Source organism: Calidris pugnax, unplaced genomic scaffold (genome assembly GCF_001431845.1).
Source record: "Calidris pugnax isolate Ruff unplaced genomic scaffold, ASM143184v1 scaffold173, whole genome shotgun sequence".
NCBI lineage: Eukaryota > Metazoa > Chordata > Aves > Charadriiformes > Scolopacidae > Calidris > Calidris pugnax.
In genome coordinates this window covers 100,360-121,567 of record NW_015090917.1, presented here as the reverse complement: position 1 = coordinate 121,567, position 21,208 = coordinate 100,360, and the positions used below count along the sequence as shown (strand labels likewise).

Here is a 21,208-nt window from a genome sequence, read left to right as displayed (position 1 = left end):
CCCCCCCCCCCCCCCCCCCCCGACTCTGGAAAAAAATACAAACCCCAGGACGCAGAGTTTGGGAGAAAGGGGGAGAGGGAGGAGAATGACTTCAGGAATTTGTTATTTTGCTTTGCTGTTTAAGCAAAAAAAATGCTTTTTCCTACCCAGGGCCAAGAAAGGAGGCAGCGCACGTAGCGAACGCACTGGGGCTGAGTTTGGACAGGCTGAAATTTTACGCCTGGAAAACACGGGCTGCTGGTGGATCCAGGCAAAAAATTCCTCTGAAGTTTAAAAAAAGGGCAGAAAAGCAGCCACCGGGGGAAGCAGAGGAGTCTCTGCGATACCCGAATCGTTCTAAAAATATATTTAAAACCTCCTGACTGTTGATTTCAGCAGCTTTCGCAAGCTGAACGAAGGATAACTCCGCTCGGGGGGGATCAGGATGGCTCGAGGGGGGAGGAAAATGTGTTAATGAACCCTGTTAGAAGCCAATTCCAAAGTTTGGGAAGGGGGAGAGCTGCAGCCCTCCCGAGCCCTGAGAAACCACATTTTCTCTCCACTTTAGAACAACATCAACTCACTATTTACCATCGGAGCAACCGATTATGGGATCGATTTTCTCTTGGCTAAAAATCCCACATCTGACAAGTTTTTTCCGACGTTCCCCCAGCCGTTTCCCGTTGGGGCCAGGGCTCCGGGCTCCCTCATTCCCAAAAATCCTGAGCCAGCAGCTCTCCAGGAAGCAGGAGCTTCCCGAGGTCGGGCTGCAGCTGCCGTCCGAGGTTACCGGGGCCGGTGACTCCCCGTTACAACCTCAAACCCCACACGGTCATCACCTTCCAGGGTTTTTCCTCCTTAAATCCAGCTCCACTTCCAAAGTCCAAGGTCTATTGAGGTGCCATCATCATCCACAGACCCAGCTGGACGCATCCCCCTGCCGTGTTATGGACATTTTGGGGCCCGTGACACCCACCTGGGCCTCAGGTACAGCCGGTACCCCAACCCCGGCACCCGCTGGCCCGGTTTTTTACTGGGGACCCCAGCCCAGGGGGTAGGGGGGCAACTTGGGACCCCCCAGGTTCACCCAAGGAGCACCCATATGGTACGGGAGCGACCCGGGACCCCCCAGCATCGCCCAAGGAGGCCCCACCGAGGACGCCGTGGGCCCCCCCTCTGCTCCCAGCCCCGCCACGGCGGGAGGCACCAGGATACCGGGCCCCGGGATGGTCAGGAGCCACCGGGAGAAGGTGTTGGGGGGCACCTGGAGAAGCCCTCAGGGAGATATGAGACTGGGTCTCCGAGGGGTACCGAGCTGGGGCACCGGGCACTGGCGAGGGGGGCCACCGGGCACCAAACCGGGATGCCAAGGGGTGATAACGGCAGGAACGAGGGGACCACCGGCCCGGCCCGGGCTGGCGGTAGCAGGAAAGGAGCCACCGAGTCAGAGCTTGCAACAGCAGGCCGCCCACCCCCGGTGCTGCGGCGGCGATTCCCCGGTGCCTCACCTGGCTGGCCTTATAGAACTGCTTCTTCAGCCCTGCCACCGACATCCTGCCGCCGGCCGGGGGGGACTCTGGGGGCGGCGGGACAGCCTACGGCACGTAGGAGCGGAGCGGAGCCCGGCCCGGCAGCTGCCGCCGCCGCTTCTTTTCCTTCTTCTTCTTCGTCTTCCGCCGCCGCCGCCGCCAGGAAGCGCGCGCCCCGCCCCGCCCCGCCCCCTAACGGCCACCGGCACCACCGAGGAGCGGCCTCGCGCCGGCCGGAGCGCCCACCCCCGCCCGCCACGTGGTGCCCTCGCGCCCCCTGCCGGCCGGGCGGCGCCACCGCACCCGACCGACAAACCGCGACGGGGGGTGGGCGACCTGCCCCCGCCGCTACCGGGGAGAGGGAGCCTTCAGGGAGGGGACAGCGTGTGCGACATGGGGGCGACCAGGCCGAGAAAAGGCCTGTATCCCCGCCTCTAAAGATAGGAATGGGGACTCGCGGGAGGAACTACAACTCCCATAATACCCCGCGGCACCGCTCTGCGCCTGCGCGCCGCCGCGGCGGCCGTTCATTGGCCGCCGGCGCCGCCGCCATTTCGCGCCCTGGCTTGGGCCCCTCAGCGCAGCGGCGCGGTGGGTGGCTCTGCCTCTCCGCCTGGGGCTGGGGAACGGCTGTCCCGGCCTCTTCCGAGTCGGCTCCGGGGCCGCACCGCCGCTGCCCGTGTTCCGTGCCCGGCGAGCAGGCAGGCGTAAGGACCCAGAGGCACCCCGCCTGCCCTCACCCAGCTATCCAATCAGCGCTTTTAGCGGATCTGAGCGACAGCTCCCGCCGCCAATCACCGACGGCCGTCGCGCTAGCCAATCGGGAGGCGGCGGCGAGGCCCGGGGCCTGGGTTTCCCTCCCGCCCTCCTCGCGAGACGGGGGCGGGGCGGGCGGAAGGGCGGGTCACGTGGGGCGCGCTCCGCCTATCAGCGCGGCCGAGCGCGGGGTCGCCCCGGCTCCCGCCAAATACGAGCGGGAGCCCCCGGGGCGGGACCGGCCGCGGCGGGGATGGGACGGACCAGGACGGAGCGCGACGGCTGCCGCCGCCGTCAGGGGGAGGAGGAGGAGCGGCAGGACTCCGCGCCGCGTCCCGCCCTGGCAGGTAAGGCTCGGAGCTCGGTGGGGGCCGGGGCGCGGTGCGTTTCCGGCGGCGGTTGGGGTGTGCGGGGCCTTCCCCGGGGGTAACAAAGGAGGCCCCGCCGCCGCGCCCCGTGACTGGGCCCGACCCGTCGCCTCACCCGCTCCCTTCTTCCCGCCCGACCTTCTTATTCTCCACCTGGGCCTAGCGCGGGGGAGCCGGTGTCCGGCAGCCCCGGGGCGCAGAGATCCCCTCAGCCTGAGGCGGCGGTGGGGGGGGGAGGCCTTCCCGGTCTCTTTGTCTGGGCCCGCGCTCCGCCTCAGGCGCTGCCGCCGGTGCACCGTGGCGGGGAAGGGGGGTGGTTCACCGGGAACCTGTCAGGGGTGTTTATTTGTGCTGTTTTTCCCCCCCGGCAGCCATGGAGTGCAGAGACAAAGCGGCCGTTCCTGCGCGGAAGCTCGTACAAGGTGAGGCTGTGGGGGGGGCTGTCACCCAGCGCTGCTCCAGCGCCCTGAGATGGCGTCAGACCTGCCTGTAGGAGCTATACCCCCCTCACACTAATAAACTGGCCTTAATTGGGTAACCTGGTTCAATTCTTGTTAGAATCATAGAATGGTTAGAGTTGGAAGGGACCTTAAAGATCATCCAGTTCTAGCCCCCTGCCCTGGGCACCTTCCACCAGCCCAGGTTGCTCCAAACCCCATCCAGCCTGGCCTTGAACCCCTCCAGGGATGGGGCATCCATGACTTCACTAGGCAACCTGTTCCAGTGTGTCACTTCCCTCACAGGAAAGAATTTCTTCCTTATATCTAATCTAAATCTCCCAATTTAAAACTGTTACCCCTTGTCCTGTCAAATGGCTTTGGGGTGGGAGAGACTGTGTTGGGGTCCTTCTCCAGACTTCTGGGACCTTTTTTGGGTTTCAGTGATGGTGTCTTATTGCTCTCTACAACTCCCTGAAAGGAGGGTGTAGAGAGATGGGGGTTGGTCTCTTTTCTCAAGTCACAGGCGACAGGACGAGAGGAAATGGCCTCAAGTTGCGCCAGGGGAGGTTCAGGCTGGATATTAGGAACAATTTTTTTGCTGAAAGGGTTCTCAGCCCTTGGAATGGGCTGCCCAGGGAGGTGGTTGAGGCCCCATCCCTGGAGGTGTTCAAAAGACGGGTTGATGTAGTGCTGGGAGGTCTGGTTTAGTGATGATGCTCCTTGTTTGTTATGTGGGTGTCTATTTTTGTCAGTTGGGTTGACGGTTGGACAAGATGATCTTTAAGGTCCCTTCCAACCTAGAAGATTCTGTGATTCTGTGTGGGCAGCACCAAGTGACAAATACCTCTCTGGTCCACGGAAGGATGCCTGGTGCAGCGTAGTGAGGGATGGACACTCAGGTGTCCCCCCAGAGCCTTCTCTTCTCCAGGCTGAACAACCCCAGCTCTCTCAGCCTGTCTTCATAGGGGAGGTGCTCCATCCCTCTGATCATCTTCATGGCCCTCCACTGGACATGGTCCAACAGGTCCATGTCTTTTTTGTGTTGAGGACTCCAAAGCTGGACACGGAACTCCAGGTGGAGTATGGGCAGCACAGAGTAGAGGGGTAGAATCACCTCCCGTGACTAATTAAATATCCTGCTATTTGATTCCCCCCACCCCTTTCACTGATCTGTATGATGTGAGTAAAATAACAAAATATTGTTGTTTCAGCTCGGTTGCCCTTCAAACGCCTGAATCCTGTACCAAAGGAAAAATATGATGGGGATTCAGAAGTCAAAAAAGTAAAGAGCTCGCAAAGTGGCTTTGGTCCCAGTAAGGATTCCTCCCTGGATGCATCCAACGCCTCCCTGGACAACGTGGAGAATGACTGCCAGCTGGATGGGGATGTGAATTTTGCTCCGAAACTTGTTAATGGGAAGTTAGACCGTTTTATGCAGAAAAACACAAAAGATGACCCAAATGAAACTGTAGTTGTCATTGACCTGTCAAATGACTCCAGCCATAGACTAAGCGATGGTGTAGACCGGGCTGACTGGGAGTCAAAAGCATCTTCATCTGTAGCTGTAGCTACCAGCACGTTAGGAAAAGAGATAAAACAGTTGAGTTGCCTGAATTCTGCTCAGAGTAGCCAAACGGATGAGTCGATGGAGACCGATGCTCCCTGTGAAGCTGTAGCCACTAAAGATGAGGATTTGGTGGGTGGAAATCAATCGTGCTCCGAGTTGATGGAGTGTAACAGTGGGGAAAACCCAAAGGTCCACCAGAGCGAACTGAAGGATGTCATCTTTGAGGGGAAGATGCCCGTGGTGCTCCTGGAGGATATTATGGCTTCAAAATCTCCCCGGGTCGCTTCTCTGGATGGAAGCGTCACGTCGGAAAACGAGACCATGGAGTCGTCTCACGAAGGAGACTCTGGACTTACCCATTCCTCCCTCAGCTCCCACTCCCTGAGCTCACCTGAGGCACAGCCTGCAACGGAAACAAAGAGAAATTCTAGTCCTTTGGCTGCCTCAACGCCCGTTAGGAAGGTTGGTCTCTTCTCTTGGGGTTTTTTTTTAAAAGCTGTTGGTTTGCAGATGGGTTCTGTGGCTTCCTGCGCTGGTAGTGAGGAGAGGTAGGATATTCACAAAGAATATGAGAAGCCTGTGAAAGGTGGTGTTGATTTATTAACAACATAACTGAATTATTGCCTTTTTGAATCTTCCTTTAAGTCCTATAGCCACAGGATTTAAATCTTGTCTGGTTTTTGAGCTGCTGCCGTTTTTGCATCGTGTGAATGTAACTTTAAACTCTGTTACAGGTTCATTTTATGTGGGTTTTTTTTTTTTATTATAAACCACGTGCCCTGGGAGTTTGTGTTTTGGTGTTTGGGATGACAGTCTCCAAAAACCATTTTGTCCATTAGGTGACGTTTCACAACCTTTAATCTTTCCTTGACGAAGCTGCTGTGTAATTACTGCGGGAGGCCGTTACCCCAGCACCAGTCAGTGCAGATATTTACCAAACTCTGAATTTCTGCAGCTGTGGTGGAGGACAAAAAGCTTTAATCTGAAACCACAGCGTGTCAGAAACTCTGAATTTCTGCAGCTGTGGTGGAGGAAAAAAAAGCTTTAAGCTGAAACCACAGCGTGTCGGTGGAACTGTGGGATCTGCATGAGGATGGAGGGCGAGTCAAGGAGCCTTTCTCTCTCCAAACTGGGCGTATGGAGCTCATGTTCCCAGCATTTTTTGTCATGGGGAGGTGATTTGGGGAAAAGCCACCGTGTGTAGAGCCCTCCTAGGAACACTGGGTGCTGTTGGGTAGAGAGGGCTGGAGTGCAGGAGGGAACACCTTGGAATTAGCTCTCTATGAGTTAGTTTTTTGTGGTTTAGCTCTGTTTTAGGACCAGCAAAAGGCCCTAAAACATTATTTTTTTAGTGGTGTATCAAAAGGGAGGCTTTTTAGGAAGATAGGATCTGTGCAGGTGGCTCAAACACTGGTGTGGCTCAAATACCTGTTCACTCCTCAGCTGTTCTGGGGAAGAGATGAGTGGTGGTGTAAATTGAGAGGTTATAGGGGGGGAACAGTCATCTCTATGAAGCAGAACAGTCCTGGTTGGGCTTGACTATGCCCAGTGAATTTATTTTGCTCAACAACAATATTAGAGCAGAAAATGAGGGAGGTGTTGAGGGGTTGAGTCCGTGTTGTGCTGCCAGAGGTGGAGAATTGAGTAGGGAGCTCAGGTAAATGAGGTTGAAGCAGCTGGTTGCCTTCCTGCTTATGTCATCCTGAGCCTTTTAAGAAAGATTTTAAACAGTTCCCCCTTGGGGGGTTTAAGAACAAATAGTCTCACAGGTGAGGAAAAACCTCCTCCTTGGAGGAATGGATAAATAAGCTGGAATTTAAAGCTCATGATGTGCCAAGTCTCCCATCCCTTTTGCTGTGCACTTATTGAGAAAAAATGAACAATTCTTACAGTTACAACTTGCAATCTTTCATGGCTAAAATAAGTACATAAACTCAAGCAGGCATGAAGTATGTCCAGCAGAGCAGTGCAAACAAAAAAAGGACTTGATTCCTGATGTAACACGATCAGACAAACAAGCTCTTGGTGGCATGAAGTGAGGGAGGAGCAGCTCAGGTGCTGTTTGCCCTGGTGGTTGTCTGTCCTGGCTTGTTTGTTTTCTTAGGTGGGAACAGCTCTGATAAATTAAAGCTCCTGGTTGAAAAAAAAACCTCTTATTTTTGTGTCTCAGGTAAATAGAGGAGATCTCGATGCAGCTTTTGGGGAGTCTGGGAGTACAGAAAATGAAGCAGTGGGTTTGTGCCAGTCACTTAATCACAGGGCACCTTCCACTGCGAGTGGCAGGAGATGGAAGAGGGAGATAAATGAAACCAAGCCACAATATTCTGAATTATTGACAAATTAAGCCTTTGGCCAGTATATAAGCAATGCTTTTAAACATAAACTACATTTCCCCCCCCATAAGTAACAGCTTCAAGAGAAATCAGAAGTCTGATCTGGTGGGAATTTGGGGTCAATGCCCTGGTAGTGGTGGAAAAGTGAGAGAAGAAGAACAGCAACCAGTTAAAATGTGTATAATAGTCCTTGTATTCAGAAATAGTTAAATATCATGGAGAGAGTAAGTGGTAGGATGTTAAAAAAAACCAAAGCAAACCATCCAAGTTCGACTCGAAGGAAGTGACTTTGCTATAATTAAATGTTCTCTCGTGATTTGGAGCAGCTCTGGCTTCTGTTTGTTTTTCTGCACATGAGATTCCCTTTGCAAATGATACTTTAGAAGAGGAGACCGGAGGGATTTGTTTATGCAAAATGTAGTAACACGAGGACTTAATGAAAACTGAAGCATTTAGATGTATTCAGGCTTCAATGTAAATCAGGGAGATTAGAAATGCTTGAACTGTGTTCTTATATCCTAGAGCGAAGGAATACTTCAGCTGCTGAACCTACTAATCTGCAAGAACAATGTTAATGGGATTCAGATGAAGTTTGCTCTTCTCTCAGTGAGAGTTCTCGTGCCTCATGGAAAGGGAACGATGTGGATGGTTAAAACTTGCCTTTTCTAATTCCAGGTATCATCTCAGAAATTCCACAGAAGTTCAGCAGAGAAGGAGAAGCTGAGATTGCAAAGAGTAAGGCATTTTTCCCTCCTGTGCTTTGGTGCCCAGTAGCGAGCGAAACCCTTCGCCCTTCATCTTAGTCCACTTAGAACATCTCTTTCCCTGCTTTTCCTCACTGATGAATATGGAAGGATGTTAATTCAGGCAGAGAAAGCACTTGGCTCGTTCCAGAGCTGCTTAGTGCATACGGAATGAGGTGTGGGTGGCCTGGGCTGTGTTTCTCTGCACTTTGGTAAGATATTAAGGAGCTAAATGTTGCTGATGGCTTGTCAAAATGCTCTGGAGAATTTTTCAGTCCCTTCCTGAGAAGGCACAGCCTGGGAGTGGACAGATGCAGGTGAAATCACAGAATGATGTGGGTTTGGAAGGGACCTCTGGAGATCATCTCCTCCAACCCCCTGCCAGAGCAGGTCCCACAGGAACGTGTCCAGGGGGGTTTGAATGTCTCCAGAGAAAAGGAGACTCCACCACCTCCCTGGGCAGCCTCTGCCAGGGCTCTGACACCCTCACAGCAAAGAAGTTCCTCCTCATGTTTAGGTAGAACTTCCCATGTTCAAGTTTGTGCCCGTTCCCTCTTGTCCTGTCCCTGGGCACCACTGAGAAAAGACCAGCCCCATCCTCCTGACACCCACCCTTGAAGTATTTATAGGTGTTGATCAGATCCCCCCTCAGTCTTCTCTTCTCCAGACTAAAAAGCCCCAAGTCCCTCAGCCTTTCCTCATCAGAGAGATGCTCCAGGCCCCTCATGATCTTTGTAGCCCTCTACTGTCCCCTCTCCAGCAGTTCCCTGTCCTTCTTGAACTGGGGAGCCCAGAACTGGTCCCAGTGCTCCAGCTGTGGCCTCCCCAGGGCAGAGCAGAGGGGCAGGATGACCTCCCTCCACCTGCTGCTCACACTCTTCCTGATGCCCCCCAGGATGCCACTGGCCTTCTTGGCCACCAGGGCCCATTGCTGGCTCATGGGCATCCTGTTGTCCACCATGACTCCCAGGTCTTTCTCCTCAGAGCTGCTCTCCAGCAGGTCACCCCCAACCTGTCCTGGTGCAGGGGGTTATTCCTCCCCAGATGCAGCACCTTACACTTGCCCTTATTGAAGTTCATCAGGAACTTCAAGACCTTTCTCTTTAGGGTCAGTTCTTTCATCCTTCTCACACTTCCCCTTTTTAAGCTGAAAGAAGTGGTGTCCTTCATTAATCAGGGAGGCAAATTGGCTGCTGTATTTACAGCTGAAGAACCTGTTGATGTTGCTGCTGGAGATGCTGGAGCTCTGCTCCCTGAGTGCTGCTGCCCACCAAACTGTCCTGTAACAAAACTCCAGGGCCACAATTTTGCCATCCCTTCTGCTTTCAGTCATTAAAGGCTAAATATAAGGAGGCTGCAGGCTCATGGGGAGCTCTCAAACAGTCAGTGCTGTAGGAGGGGGCTTTGCCTGCTGGAAAACTGGGTGTTATTTTAACTGCCGTTGGGAAGGCCAGTGCTTATGAATTCCTAATTGTGTTTCTTGGTAACTGGTTTATGAAGTTGATGGGGGACTGTTGGGTTTTTTGTTTTTTTTCTAGGAGCTATATGTGGCTGAGCCTGCTCCCGAGATGCTTTTTTCCAGTGCCCCACATAGAAGTCCAATCTGTTGTTTTCTTCCATTCTATAGATGTGTTAAAAATAGCAGTGATGTGAGGCAGAGAGATGAGAATGGAAGCTTTATTATGCTGCAGATTAAATAGACCTGCCAATCTCTCCCTTCACTTCACACCGCTTCCCAAACTACCCACTAGATATTTTTTTTTCACTGATCATTTTTTCACCATGACTCAGTTCTGACAATATTGTGGGGTTGTGTTTTGGGATTTTTTTGTAGTTTTTTTATTTATTTTTTTTTCCCATTGGCACCATTTTGTATGTTGGGTGCCTCCTGCAGTTATTTGTACGTTGTGGCACCTCTCAGCGAGTCTCGATGTTGCCAAGAAGAGATGTGAAATAAATAAAACAAAAACTGCAAATACCCAGGGAAGGGGGTTTGTGTGTCTGAGCACAGACATACCCTCAGCTCCTGGTGAAGTCACCAATGCCTGCAACATGGGGAAGCTGCCTTTTTCTTTAATTTATCATTTTTAAGAAGGGTGCTGCATTTTCCTGGCTGGCAGTAGATCCATGATGAGAATTGCTTTGGGAGGAAATATAGTGATATAATGTATATTCTTCCCCCCACTGCTCCCATAGTGCCCCTTAAATAAGCTTAAGGTGCCTGCTCTTGTCTGATTATCTAATGTGGATTACAACAAGTGACAATTCTTCTGTGAGCTCCAGGTCTTACCAAGCAGCAGAGTTTGGAGACTCACGTTACTGCCTGAAATAGTGGAAAAACACAGGCAGAAAATCCTTATGGGTTCATAATGCAAAATCAAATCAAATTCACTTTTCAAACCCGTACCACGGTGGCCCTATGTTGATATAAAGGCATGAAAGCTTAGCTGGGGAGGTACAGATTTCTAAAGGAAGTCTTTTAGAAACAATCTGAAGTCCATTAAGTTAAATTAATTTTTTTAATTCCCATATCATTTTCCATAACGCTATACATCGCTAATGAAGATGACTATAAAGCCAGTAGATGCTTAGAAGCATCTTGCTGCTTAGAAAATGCAAATGCTTCCATTTGTTAGGAGAAAAGAATAATTAATGCCTTCAGAGAGCCCGAATAGCTCGGCTGGCCCGGGTAACAATTAATAACCTTGTGTTAATAACCCATGATAGCTAGAAAAGCATTGGGTGGGTGCAAGAATCTGCTGTAGGATCTCAGCTGAAGAAATGAAGCCCTTGTTTTCCTCGAGTTTTTAATTGCTGGGGACAAAGAGGCAACTTGTTGAACGGCTTCTTTCTGCCCCAGGACCAGGAGCGCGCAGACAAACTGCAGAAGCTGCAGGCGGAAAGGGAGGAAAAGGGGAGACTGAAAGAAGAAGCAAAAGCCGCCAAAGAGCGAGCCAAGGAGGAGGCCAAGAAGAAGAAAGAAGAGGAGAAAGAGCTGAAAGAGAAAGAAAGGAGGGAAAAGAAGGAGAAAGAAGAAAAGGAGAAAGCGGAGAAGCTGAGGGTGAAGGAGGAGAAGCGCAAGGAGAGGCAGGAAGCGTTGGAGTAAGTGGCTGGGTTTCCACGGGTCCTGGGGAATTGTGTGAGCACCTTTTCATGCCCAAATTGGCCTTCTAGAGCATGTACTGGTTAGACAGGATATATTTTAAGCACTTGAAGGGCTGTGTCCACCAGGCCCTGAGCTCAACAGTGCTTTTTCATAGAATCACAGAATGGTTTGGGTTGGAAGGGACCTCAAAGATCATCTAGTTCCAACCCCCCTGCCATGGGCAGGGACACCTCCCACTAGAGCAGGTTGCTCAAGGCCCCATCCAGCCTGGCCTTGAACCCCTCCAGGGATGGGGCATCCACAACTTCCCCGGGCAACCTGTTCCAGTGTCTCACCACCCTCAGAGTAAAAAATTTCTGCCTGAGATCTAATCTGAATCTTTTTTCTTCCAATTTAAAACCGTTTCCCCTTGTCCTATCATTACCCTTCCTGGCAAAGAGTCCCTCCCCAGCTCTTCTACAGGCACCCTTCAGGTATTGAAAGGCTGCTATAAGGTCTCCCCAGAGCCTCCTCTTCTTCCTTGTGGGCTGACCTGGGCTTCTGCTTGGAGAAGGCTGAAGAGCGCTGTCACGCTCCACTGGCTTTTTCTCCTCCATGACCAGTCTGTCCTGTACTTTTGCAACGTCCTGGCACTGGTGCCCTGTCGGGTGAAGGAATTGCTTGTAACTCAATAACACCATCAATTCCCTTTCCTGGCATTGAGGGAAAGTTGAAGCAGCCAAAGCTACTTTGTGGCTAAAACAGGTCAATATTTGCTCTAGGAGGAATGAAGGGAGTCCTCTGCACACTTAAACAAGTATGGTCCTTGGCTGATAAATAGATTATTAGATGAATTCTCTTCTTGTCTATCATGATGGGGTCAAGCTCTGGGGCTTCTCACACTTCCTCACTGCAAATAAACACCTTGTGATTTGTGACACTTCAAATGAACTTTCTGTTAAAGGGCAAAACTCGAAGAGAAGAGAAAGAAAGAAGAGGAGAAACGGTTAAGAGAGGAGGAAAAGGTAAATGCTTTCTCTAATTTGTCTCTAAATTCTTCTGCTGTGGTGAAATGATGTTAATGGGCTCCCTGGCGCCCGGCTGACGCTGCAATTATTATTTTTGTTGTTGAGTTACAGGAGCTGGTAAATAACTGAGCTTGGCTTTATAGCTCGCTAGATTTGAAGTTGGGTCATGCGTAGAGCTCACCTTGAATTATAAGGCCTTGTCCTACCTTTGTGATTGTTAATTTGCATTTTGCTTCTGATTGCAGCGTATTAATGCACAGAAAGCAGAAATTACGAGGTTCTTCCAGAAACCAAAGACTCCACAAGCCCCGAAGGTGAGGTATTGCTCTTCATGTGTTTTGTATCTCTGTCTAATAAAGACACTGATGTCCTTCTGAACTCTCCCTTAGAGCTTCTTGGGTGGGCAAAGCATTAGTATTTCTTATTTCCTCATTTCCAAAGGATTTAATTCAAAGTCTGTGACCAGAGCAGAGTGTTAGTGCTGCGGTTTCTCAGTTCAGACCCTAACGATCCTCGTTTAATATTTCAGATTCTTGCTGGCTCTTGTGGAAAGTTTGCTCCTTTTGAAATTAAGGAGAACATGGTCTTAGCTCCCCTTTCTCGTATCGCCCTGGATCCTGACTTTTTAGAACAGCTGGATAAGCTCCTGCACCTCCAGAATAGTGACGTTTCTTTTTTGAGGGATCTAAAGTGTCGTAAACCACGGAAAACTGGTCCTACTTTTGTCAATAACAGTGCTGACATAGTAAACAGGTCAGTATGAGTTTGGGGAGGTTTCTTCACTTTTTTAATGTACTAAATCACAGAATGGTTTTGAGGTAGGCTTTATTCTGCTATGGGAGAGGTTGGAAAGGTGGGGCTTTTCTTTGAATACTCATTTTTATATGAGAATTGCTTCCACAGGGAGCATTGTGTGATGATGTGAAATGAGCATTGTGAAATGATCAGAGGGCTGGAACCCTCTCCTGTGAAGACAGGCTGAGAGAGCTGGGGTTGGAGAAGAGAAGGCTTCAGGGAGACCTTAGAGCCTACAGGAGAGCTGGGGAGGGGCTCTTTGTCAGGGAGTGTAACGATAGGATGAGGGGTAATGATTTTAGGGGCTCTTTGTCAGGGAGTGTAACGATAGGAGGAGGGGTAATGATTTTAGATTGAAAGAGGGGAGATTTAGATTAGATATGAGAAAGAACTTCTTTGCTGTGAGGGTGGTGAGACACTGGCCCAGGTTGCCTGGAGAAGTTGTGGCTGCCCCATCCCTGGAGGGGTTCAAGGGCAGGTTGGACGGGGCTTGGAGCAACCTGGTGTGGTGGGAGGTGTCCCTGCCCAGGGCAGGGGGGTTGGAATGAGATGATCTTTAAGGTCTCTTCCATCCCAAACCAGTCTATGATTCTATGATGTAGGTTTTCTTCATTCCATACAACGCTTCTCAAATCCTTCCCTGCAGGAAATCTTGCACTTCAGGGAGCTGCCTTCAGCCCTGGACACCGGTGGCCTTTAGTGGTGTTTGTCTTTGATAATTTTAAAAAATAAAGGCACTGACAGCTAAACCAGAGATGCAGTTAAGGAGGGAGGTGGCTTGTCATCGGGAGTGTCTGTTCTAATGGACTCTGGGTTGATATTGTGGCTGGACCAATGTTTTCCTGAGCAGGAGGGGAGGGAAGGACTGAAGACGGTCTCTTCTTTTAACAGCGACGTGGTGGTGGTGGTGGACAACTGCAAAACAGATGCTGTTCCCGAAAGGGGGAAATTTGGTAGAATGAAACTTCTGCAGTTCTGTGAGAATCACCGTCCCGCGTACTGGGGCACCTGGAACAAGAAAACCACTGCGATCCGTCCCAGGAATCCTTGGGCAAAGGACAGTGTAAGCACCTCACGGGCTGTCGTTGGATTCTTTTCTTTCTTTCTTTCTGCTCTTGAAGTGAAGATGGGCTTGTTGGCCAAGTTTCCCTGTTTTCTGGGATTTCCCATCCGCTTGCATATTCCCTCTTCCTCCTGAGTTTTGAAGCCCTGAGTGGGCTCCGGCGTCGTGCTCTCAATTCACTCACAGAAATGGCATTTCTTCTAGAAACTACTGGACTACGAAGTAGACAGTGATGAAGAATGGGAAGAGGAGGAACCTGGAGAAAGCCTCTCCCACAGCGAAGGGGTAAGGATTCCCCATGCTGAAAAAAAACCAGCTTTCCTGAACCGATTCTGCTTGTCAGTGTGATTTCTAATCAGCAGAGTTTATTTTTAGGATGATGAAGAGGAGGGAGAGGACGAAGATGATGACGATGGGTTTTTTGTACCCCATGGGTACCTATCTGAAGATGAAGGAGTGACAGAGGTAAGTGGACTGGGTGTCACTGGTTTTCCATCTCTGTTTCCAGTGAATTGTGTAACAAATATTGGCAGAGGGAGTCTAGGCAGTGGTGTAACTCAGATCTGCACGGTTCAGGAGCGGCTTCTGTAGCTCAGGGAACACGGTAAAAAGCTGGATTTGAAAAAGCTTTTGTTTTTCCTGGAATGAATGTATGGAGTTCTTTCTCCCCCGTGGCTTTAGGAGTGCGACCCGGAGAACCAGAAGGTTCGTCAGAAGCTGAAAGCCAAGGAGTGGGATGAGCTGATGGCCAAGGGGAAGAGGTTCCATGTTCTGCAGCCCGTGAAAATCGGCTGCGTCTGGGCAAGCGCAGAAAACGACGGCAGCGGCGCCAACGGGGACCTAAAGGTTCTCCTGCAGTTCTCTGCGTGTCTCCTGGATTCACCTGTCGCAGAGGAAGAACAGCAGACACAGAAATGCAGTAAAAAAAGAGCAAAAGATCAGCAAAGTAAGACCTGAAGGGCTGAATAGTTGTACTTTTGTGCCACTCTGCTCTGCTTTGGAGAGAACAGCTTTGTCTATTGAATGTTAAATATGGGATGACCTGATTTTGAGTCTGAAATCCAAGGAATCTCTGTGAGAGTTCTTGGGAAGGAGTTTTCTGGCGTTGCCTCTGGGATGGCCCTAGTCATGCTCTCCACAAACTCTTGCTCTAGATAATCTAGGAAATAAAGCCAACGAGACTCAGCTTTAGGGCTGTTTACTGGGAGTGTTTGAGCCCATTGCTCCATTAATTGGGACAAAGGATTTCATTTGTGTGACCAGTGTCAATTCTGAGTATCCTGTGCGTGATTAACACAAAGATGAATCTGCACAGTTCAGGAGCAGCTTCTGTAGCTCAGGGAACGCAGTAAAAAGCTGGATTTTAAAAAGCTTTTGTTTTTCCTGGAATGAATATATCAAGTTCTTTCTATTAAAGGCTAGAATAGGAGTCGAAGCTTCCACTGAGGGGGTTGTAGGAAAGTCACCCCCCAACTCGATGATCTTTGAGGTCCCTTCCAACCCTAACCATTCTATGATTTACCTCCTGGTACAATCCTGTCTCTAAAATTATTCCCAACCTGTTTGTTTTCTTCCTGGGGTGTGGGTACTGATAGGTTTCACTGAATTTCACTGAATTTTAGAGTTGGAAGGGACCATAGAGATCATCTAGTCCAACTCCCCTGCTGAAGCAGGATTGCCCAGAGCTTGTCAGAGCATGTTACTCAGGAGCATCCAGGCAGGTCTTGAAAATCTCCAAGGAAGGGGACTCCACACCCTCCCTGGGCAGCCTGTTCCAGGGCTCTGCCACCCTCACCGTGAAGAAGTTTCTCCTCATATTTGAGTGGAACCTCTTCTGTTCCAACTTGTGCCCGTTGCCCCTCGTCCTCTCACTGGGAACCACTGAAAAGAGTCTGGCTCCCTCCTCCTTCAACCCTCCCTTGAGATACTTGTAGGCATTGATAAGGTCTCCCCTCAGCCTTCTCTTCTCCAGACTAAAGAGTCCCAGCTCTCTCAGTCTCTCCTCATAAGGGAGATGCTCCAATCCTTGAATCATCTTTGTTGCCCTTCGCTGGACTCTTTCTAGTAGTTCCCTGTCCCTCTTGAACTGGGGAGCCCAGAACTGGACGCAGGATTCCAGTTGTGGCCTCACCAGTGCAGAGCAGAGGGGGAGAATGACTTCCCTTGACCTGCTGGCCACACTCTTCCCTATGCAACCCAAGATACCATTGGCCTTCCTGGCCGCAAGAGCACACTGTTTACTCATTGTCATTTTACTGTCCACCAGGACCCCTAGATCTTTCTCTTCAGTAGTTGCCTCCAGCAGGTCCACCCCTAACCTGTACTGGTACCTGACATTTTTCTTCCCCAGGTGCAGGACCCTACACTTTTCCCTGTTGAACCTCATGAGGTTCTTCCTTGCCCAGCCCTCCAGCCTGTCCAAGGTGATATCAGCCTGGCTTTTCTTGGCTTTTAAATGTTTCTTCCCTGTAAGCTTTGTGCGTGTCTTCTTCTCCACAGTCCTCGGCCACCTCCTGCCACTGCTTCACGGCAACGTCAACGGGAGCAAAGTCATCATCCAGGAGTTCCAGGAGTGCTGCAGGCAGGGACTGTTCAGTGACGTGAGCGCAGCCGCCGAGGGCAGCGACACCAGCCCCGCGAGCCCCCAAACCTCCCGCCCGCAGACCCCCGTGGGGGAGGACAACGGTGTCCCCTCCAAAGCCAGGCTAAAACGCCTCATTTCCGAGAACTCTGTCTACGAGAAGAGACCCGAGTATCGGATGTGCTGGTACGTCCACTCGGAGGTGCTGAAGAGTTTCCAGCAAGAGCATCTCCCTGTCCCTTGTCAATGGAACTACGTCACCCAAGTCCCTTCTTCGGGGAAGGAGGAGGGTGGCAGCGTGTTGGGTGGGACGGTCCTGCAGGCCACCCCCGTCTCGGTGAAGAGGAAGCCCACTGGCAGCATGTCCATCACAAAATTCATGAAAAGGCCTCGGGATGCTGAGCAGGTGAGCTCCTTTCGTGCCGTTCCTTTTGACCTGTGTGGCCAACAGGTGGAGGGAGGTCATCCTGTCCCTCTGCTCTGCCCTGGGGAGGCCCCATCTGGAGCACTGGGACCAGTTCTGGGCTCCCCAGTTCAAGAATGCATCCAGGCAGGTCTTGAAAATCTCCAAAGAAGGGGACTCCACACCCTCCCTGGGCAGCCTGTTCCAGGGCTCCATCACCCTCACCATGAAAAAGTTTTTCCTCATATTCAAGTGGAACCCTTTATGTTTCAACTTGTGCCCATTGCCCCTTGTCCTCTTCTTAGTCTGGAGAAGAGAAGGCTGAGGGGGGGATCTGATCAACACCGATAAATACTGAAAGGGTGGGTGTCAGGAGGATGGGGCCAGGCTTTTCTCAGTGGTGCCCAGGGACAGGACAAGAGGAAATGGGCACAAACTTGACCATGGGAAGTTCCATCTCAACATGAGGAGGAACTTCTTTGCTGTGAGGGTGGCAGAGCCCTGGCAGAGGCTGCCCAGGGAGGTGGTGGAGTCTCCTTCTCTGGAGACATTCAAACCCACCTGGACACGTTCCTGTGGGACCTGCTCTGGGTGACCCTGCTGTGGCAGGGGGTTGGAGGAGGTGATCTCCAGAGGTCCCTTCCAACCCCAGATCATTCTGGGATTCTGTTCTTCCCCAGTAAAGAACGAGGGGAACGTAGCTGTGTGTCTTCAGCAGGCAAACATCCTGGCTGCCTCCCAGCTTGGCCTAGATCTGCCGTGAGCAGAGTTGAAATACCCAGCCCCACATCTCTGTACAAAAAGAGCCTTTATTTTTTTGTAGGGAGAGGAGTGAAATTACACGACTCTAAAGAGATGAGTTTCTTTTGTGTTTCTCCAGCTTGGACTGTCTGTTCCGTTTGAAATGTTGCTCTCCTGCTGTTCTTCCATTTTCTGCTATTTGGCAGTGATTGCATCCAAGCTGTGAATAGTTTCTGAGTGTCTGCTTGGCCTGGGTTTTACAGCTGTATAGGATTTGTATGTGGGTTTTTCTCTGGGTGTGTATGGCTGCCAGATGTATAGCCTGAGCTGGTGACTTACAGCAGTTGCATGTGCACTGATTAAATGTTCCAAAGTGCTGCAACTCAACCCCTACCAGTCTGTAAAGTCTCCTGTTTATGCTGAACACGAAGCTGAATTTTGAGAGCCGCTTGAAAAAAAGTATAATAATTCATAGGAACGGAATGAGATGGATTTGGAGTAGGTGCTACTCCAGCTCTCAGCTTTGTTGTGGTCTTCCTGTTGTTTGCTGCTGCTTTTCAGGGCAACCACAGGTAGAATTAAGAGCTTAATCATCCAAAAAGGTGGCTGAGAAGCCTGTGGTGGGGGCTTTAGCTGTGTCTGCTCTGTCGGGCGTTTAAGGCAGTGAGGCTTTAGCTCCTGAAACTGGGTGTTATCAACTGTTTGTTTCCAAACCTCCAGGTAGGACAGGGTTTGCACTGTCTGGATTTCTTCCTTATCCCCCGTGGACAAAGAGGGGAGGAAAGAAACTACAGACAAGGCTTTTTAATGCTTTTCCTGCCCGCTTTATTCCTGGCTTCTTGGGCTTTTCTACTGAAAAAGCTCTGCCTTCAAGTATTGATAGGGATCAGAGACTTGTGAGAAGCTGTTCAGCCCCCAAACTCCATCTGCTTGGGTTTTTTTTTTTTTCCTTATACACTAAATAAAGGCAAGAGATAAAAAAATCTCTGCTTGGCACCCGCTGGAAATTCTGCTTGTAACCAACTACTTGAGCAGAAAAGAGCAAAACAAAGGTTTTTAGCGGAGTGCCATCATTGGCCTCAATTCTTCAAAGCTCTTCAAAGGTGTGGTGCTGCACAGCTTGGAGCAGAGGTGTCAGAGCCCTGAAAGCCTTTCATGCCTGAGGTCTAAATCAGCCCTGCCAAAGTGGTGAGCTCTCATCCTCCCCACAGAGCCAGGCTGGAGCCTGGGGACAAACTGGGAGCCACTGGTAGGTCAAGGCCACCAGGTTCTCTGCCCTGGCACGTGTTACTCGCCGGGACTCGTGTGAGTAAAGGTGCTCTTACATAAAGCCTGGAGAGAGAAGGACTTGGTGTGGAAGTGAAGGCGTGTAGGAGGGGAAGACTTAATCTGAAAACTGTGACTTTAATGAAAAATATACATTTAAAACGTCTTCTCTTGGAGAACAGCTTCTCAGGGCTGGGGACCGGGTTGTAAGTCTGAGATTTTTCATTCCCCAGTTCCAGCTGGGGACACACACACACACACACACACAGTCAAAAAACACTCAGAGCTGTTCAAAGCTGGGCAAATTCAGTTTGTGTCACTCCTTGCCTTCATTTTCTCGATTCAAAATGAGTACTTTGTGCTGCTCCCGTGGCAGAAAATGGGGTCACCAAAGGAAAAACTGTCGCCCCTCCCTGAGTAAAAAGCTAATTGGCAAAGACGAGGAGGAATCGGGGGGAGAACACGCTTCAAACTTGACAAGCAAAACTGTTCAGAAGGAAGAAAGCATCCAAAATGATCGGCAGAGGGGGGGAGAGATTTCCCCTTCCAAAAAACCCAACAAAACCAAGTAAGATTTCAGTGAAGGTTTGAGCTGAGGTTTCGGTGTGTAGGCTCTTCACTGCGTTGTGTAACAGGGAAACATCTCAGAGGAGAAGCTTGGCACGCTTCCCGTGGTACGTGCTGCTGCAGACAAGGCCTTTTATTTAAAAAAAATAAAATATCAGTGTCTGTGGAAGCCAGGGGTTGCTTATTTTTCTTCCCATAAATAGGCCCAACTGCTCAGACCGTGCTGGGGGTGCCAGTTGTGGTTCCTCCTAGGCACTGGGTGGGCTTGGTGTCGTGTGTTGGCACCATCATCTCGCTGATACCCGGCTGGTAACCTTTGTTTTTTCCTTAAGGCTGAAGCTGCAGAGCTGGATGGATTTCAGGCAGACACCGAGGAGGATGAGGAAGATGACGACTGCATGATTGTGGATATACAGCCAGGCAAAGGTGGGAGAAATAAATCGACAGCAGCTTCTTAGGTTAGTTTAGGGATGGACCTCCTGGAAAGCACTGCTGAGGAGAAGGATCTGGGGGTCCTGGTGGAGAGGAAACTATCCAGGAGCCAGCAATGTGCCCTTGTCACCAAGAAGGACCATGGGATCCTGGGCTGTGTAGGGAAGAGTGTGTCCAGGAGGTGGAGGGAGGTCATTCTCCCCCTCTGCTCTCTACTGGGGAGGCCACAACTGGAATCCTGTGTCCAGTTCTGGGCTCCCCAGTTCAAGAGAGACAGGGAACTGCTGGAGAGAGTCCAGCGTGGGGCAACAAAGATGATGGAGGGATTGGAGCATCTCCCTGATGAGGAAAGGCTGAGAGAGCTGGGGCTCTTGAGCCTGGAGAAGAGAAGGCTGATTAATGCTTATAAAGCTTATTAATGCTTATAAGTATCTAAAGGGTGGGTTGAAAGAGGATGGAGCTGGACTCTTTTCAGTGGTTCCCAGTGACAGGATGAGGGGCAACGGGCACAAGCTGGACCATGGGAAGTTCCACTCCAATCTGAGGAAGAACTTCTTTGGGGTGAGGGTGCCAGAGCCCTGGCAGAGGCTGCCCAGGGAGGGTGTGGAGTCCCCTTCTCTGGAGATCTTCAAGCCCCTCCTGGATGCTCCTGAGTGATGTGCTCTGGGCAGCCCTGCTTTGGCAGGGGAGTTGGACAAGATGATCTCTAGAAGGTCCCTTCCAACTCCAACAATTCTGTGATTCTTGGCAGTAGCTTGGTCCCAGGAGGGAGAGCAGGATAATGGGAAAGTTGTGAGGCTTGAACCTGTTGCAGTTTTTCTGCCCCTCTTTCATCAAGCCTTGATGTTTGATCCTGGGTACTTCTCTGCTTTGTTATGTCTTATTCTAGATGCTTCTTTTGCTCCTGTTGCAGTTTTTCTGCCCCTCTTTCATCGAGCCTTGATGTTTGATTCTGGGTACTTCTCTGCTTTTTTATATCTTATTCTAGATGCTTCTTTTGACATTTATGATCTCCTCTAACCCACTCTTGCCCTTTTTTTCCCTCTTCCTCCAGTTGACTAAATAACACAAAGCACTTGTGACTAGTGTTTGGCTGCCAGTGTTACCTTTGGGGGTTTTTTTCTGGTTAGAAAAGTGAACATTGGGGTGAGAACCAGCAGATCCAGTCACTGCTGGTACAGGTTGCTGGGCAGGGCTGCTCTCTGGGCTGGGTTAAGTCCAGAGCCCTCCCAGGACTGACTGGCTCTGGAGAGTAACTCCCCTCCCCTGCCTTCCTCACCAAGCTGGTGAGGGGCCTGGAGAACAAGTCCTATGAGGAGAGGCTGAGGGAACTGGGCATGTTTAGTTTGGAGAAGAGGAGGCTGAGGGGAGACCTCCTTGCCCTCTACAACTACCTGAAAGGAGGGTGTAGAGGGGCAGGTGTTGGCCTCTTCTCCCAAAGGACGAACGACAAGACCAGAGGAAATGGTCTGAAGTTGGGGCAGGGGAGATTTAGATTAGATATTAGAAAGAACTACTTTACTGAGAGGGTG

At 50.7% G+C, this 21,208-nt stretch overlaps 2 protein-coding genes across 3 annotated transcripts in view; one reads left to right on the top strand and one right to left on the bottom strand.

Moving 5' to 3' along the window:
* The window catches only part of SH3GL1 (SH3-domain GRB2-like 1), a 30,581-nt gene extending 28,900 nt beyond the window's left edge, over nt 1-1,681 (bottom strand). For both annotated transcript variants that reach the window (XM_014949685.1, XM_014949686.1), the window contains exon 1: nt 1,488-1,681. In XM_014949685.1, the coding sequence (XP_014805171.1) occupies nt 1,488-1,532 (45 nt within the window). In that variant the 5' untranslated portion in view covers nt 1,533-1,681. The remainder of the gene's footprint in view (nt 1-1,487) is intronic.
* Nucleotides 1,682-2,111: 430 nt separating this feature from the next.
* The window catches only part of CHAF1A (chromatin assembly factor 1 subunit A), a 20,683-nt gene continuing 1,586 nt past the window's right edge, over nt 2,112-21,208 (top strand). Inside the window, exons 1-14 of the mRNA XM_014949682.1 lie at nt 2,112-2,611; nt 3,004-3,054; nt 4,284-5,101; nt 7,648-7,707; nt 10,576-10,817; nt 11,765-11,825; nt 12,074-12,142; nt 12,358-12,581; nt 13,515-13,686; nt 13,891-13,971; nt 14,062-14,151; nt 14,368-14,632; nt 16,186-16,673; nt 19,577-19,670. Coding sequence (XP_014805168.1) covers nt 2,518-2,611; nt 3,004-3,054; nt 4,284-5,101; nt 7,648-7,707; nt 10,576-10,817; nt 11,765-11,825; nt 12,074-12,142; nt 12,358-12,581; nt 13,515-13,686; nt 13,891-13,971; nt 14,062-14,151; nt 14,368-14,632; nt 16,186-16,673; nt 19,577-19,670 — 2,809 coding nt within the window. The 5' untranslated portion in view covers nt 2,112-2,517. The remainder of the gene's footprint in view (nt 2,612-3,003; nt 3,055-4,283; nt 5,102-7,647; nt 7,708-10,575; nt 10,818-11,764; nt 11,826-12,073; nt 12,143-12,357; nt 12,582-13,514; nt 13,687-13,890; nt 13,972-14,061; nt 14,152-14,367; nt 14,633-16,185; nt 16,674-19,576; nt 19,671-21,208) is intronic.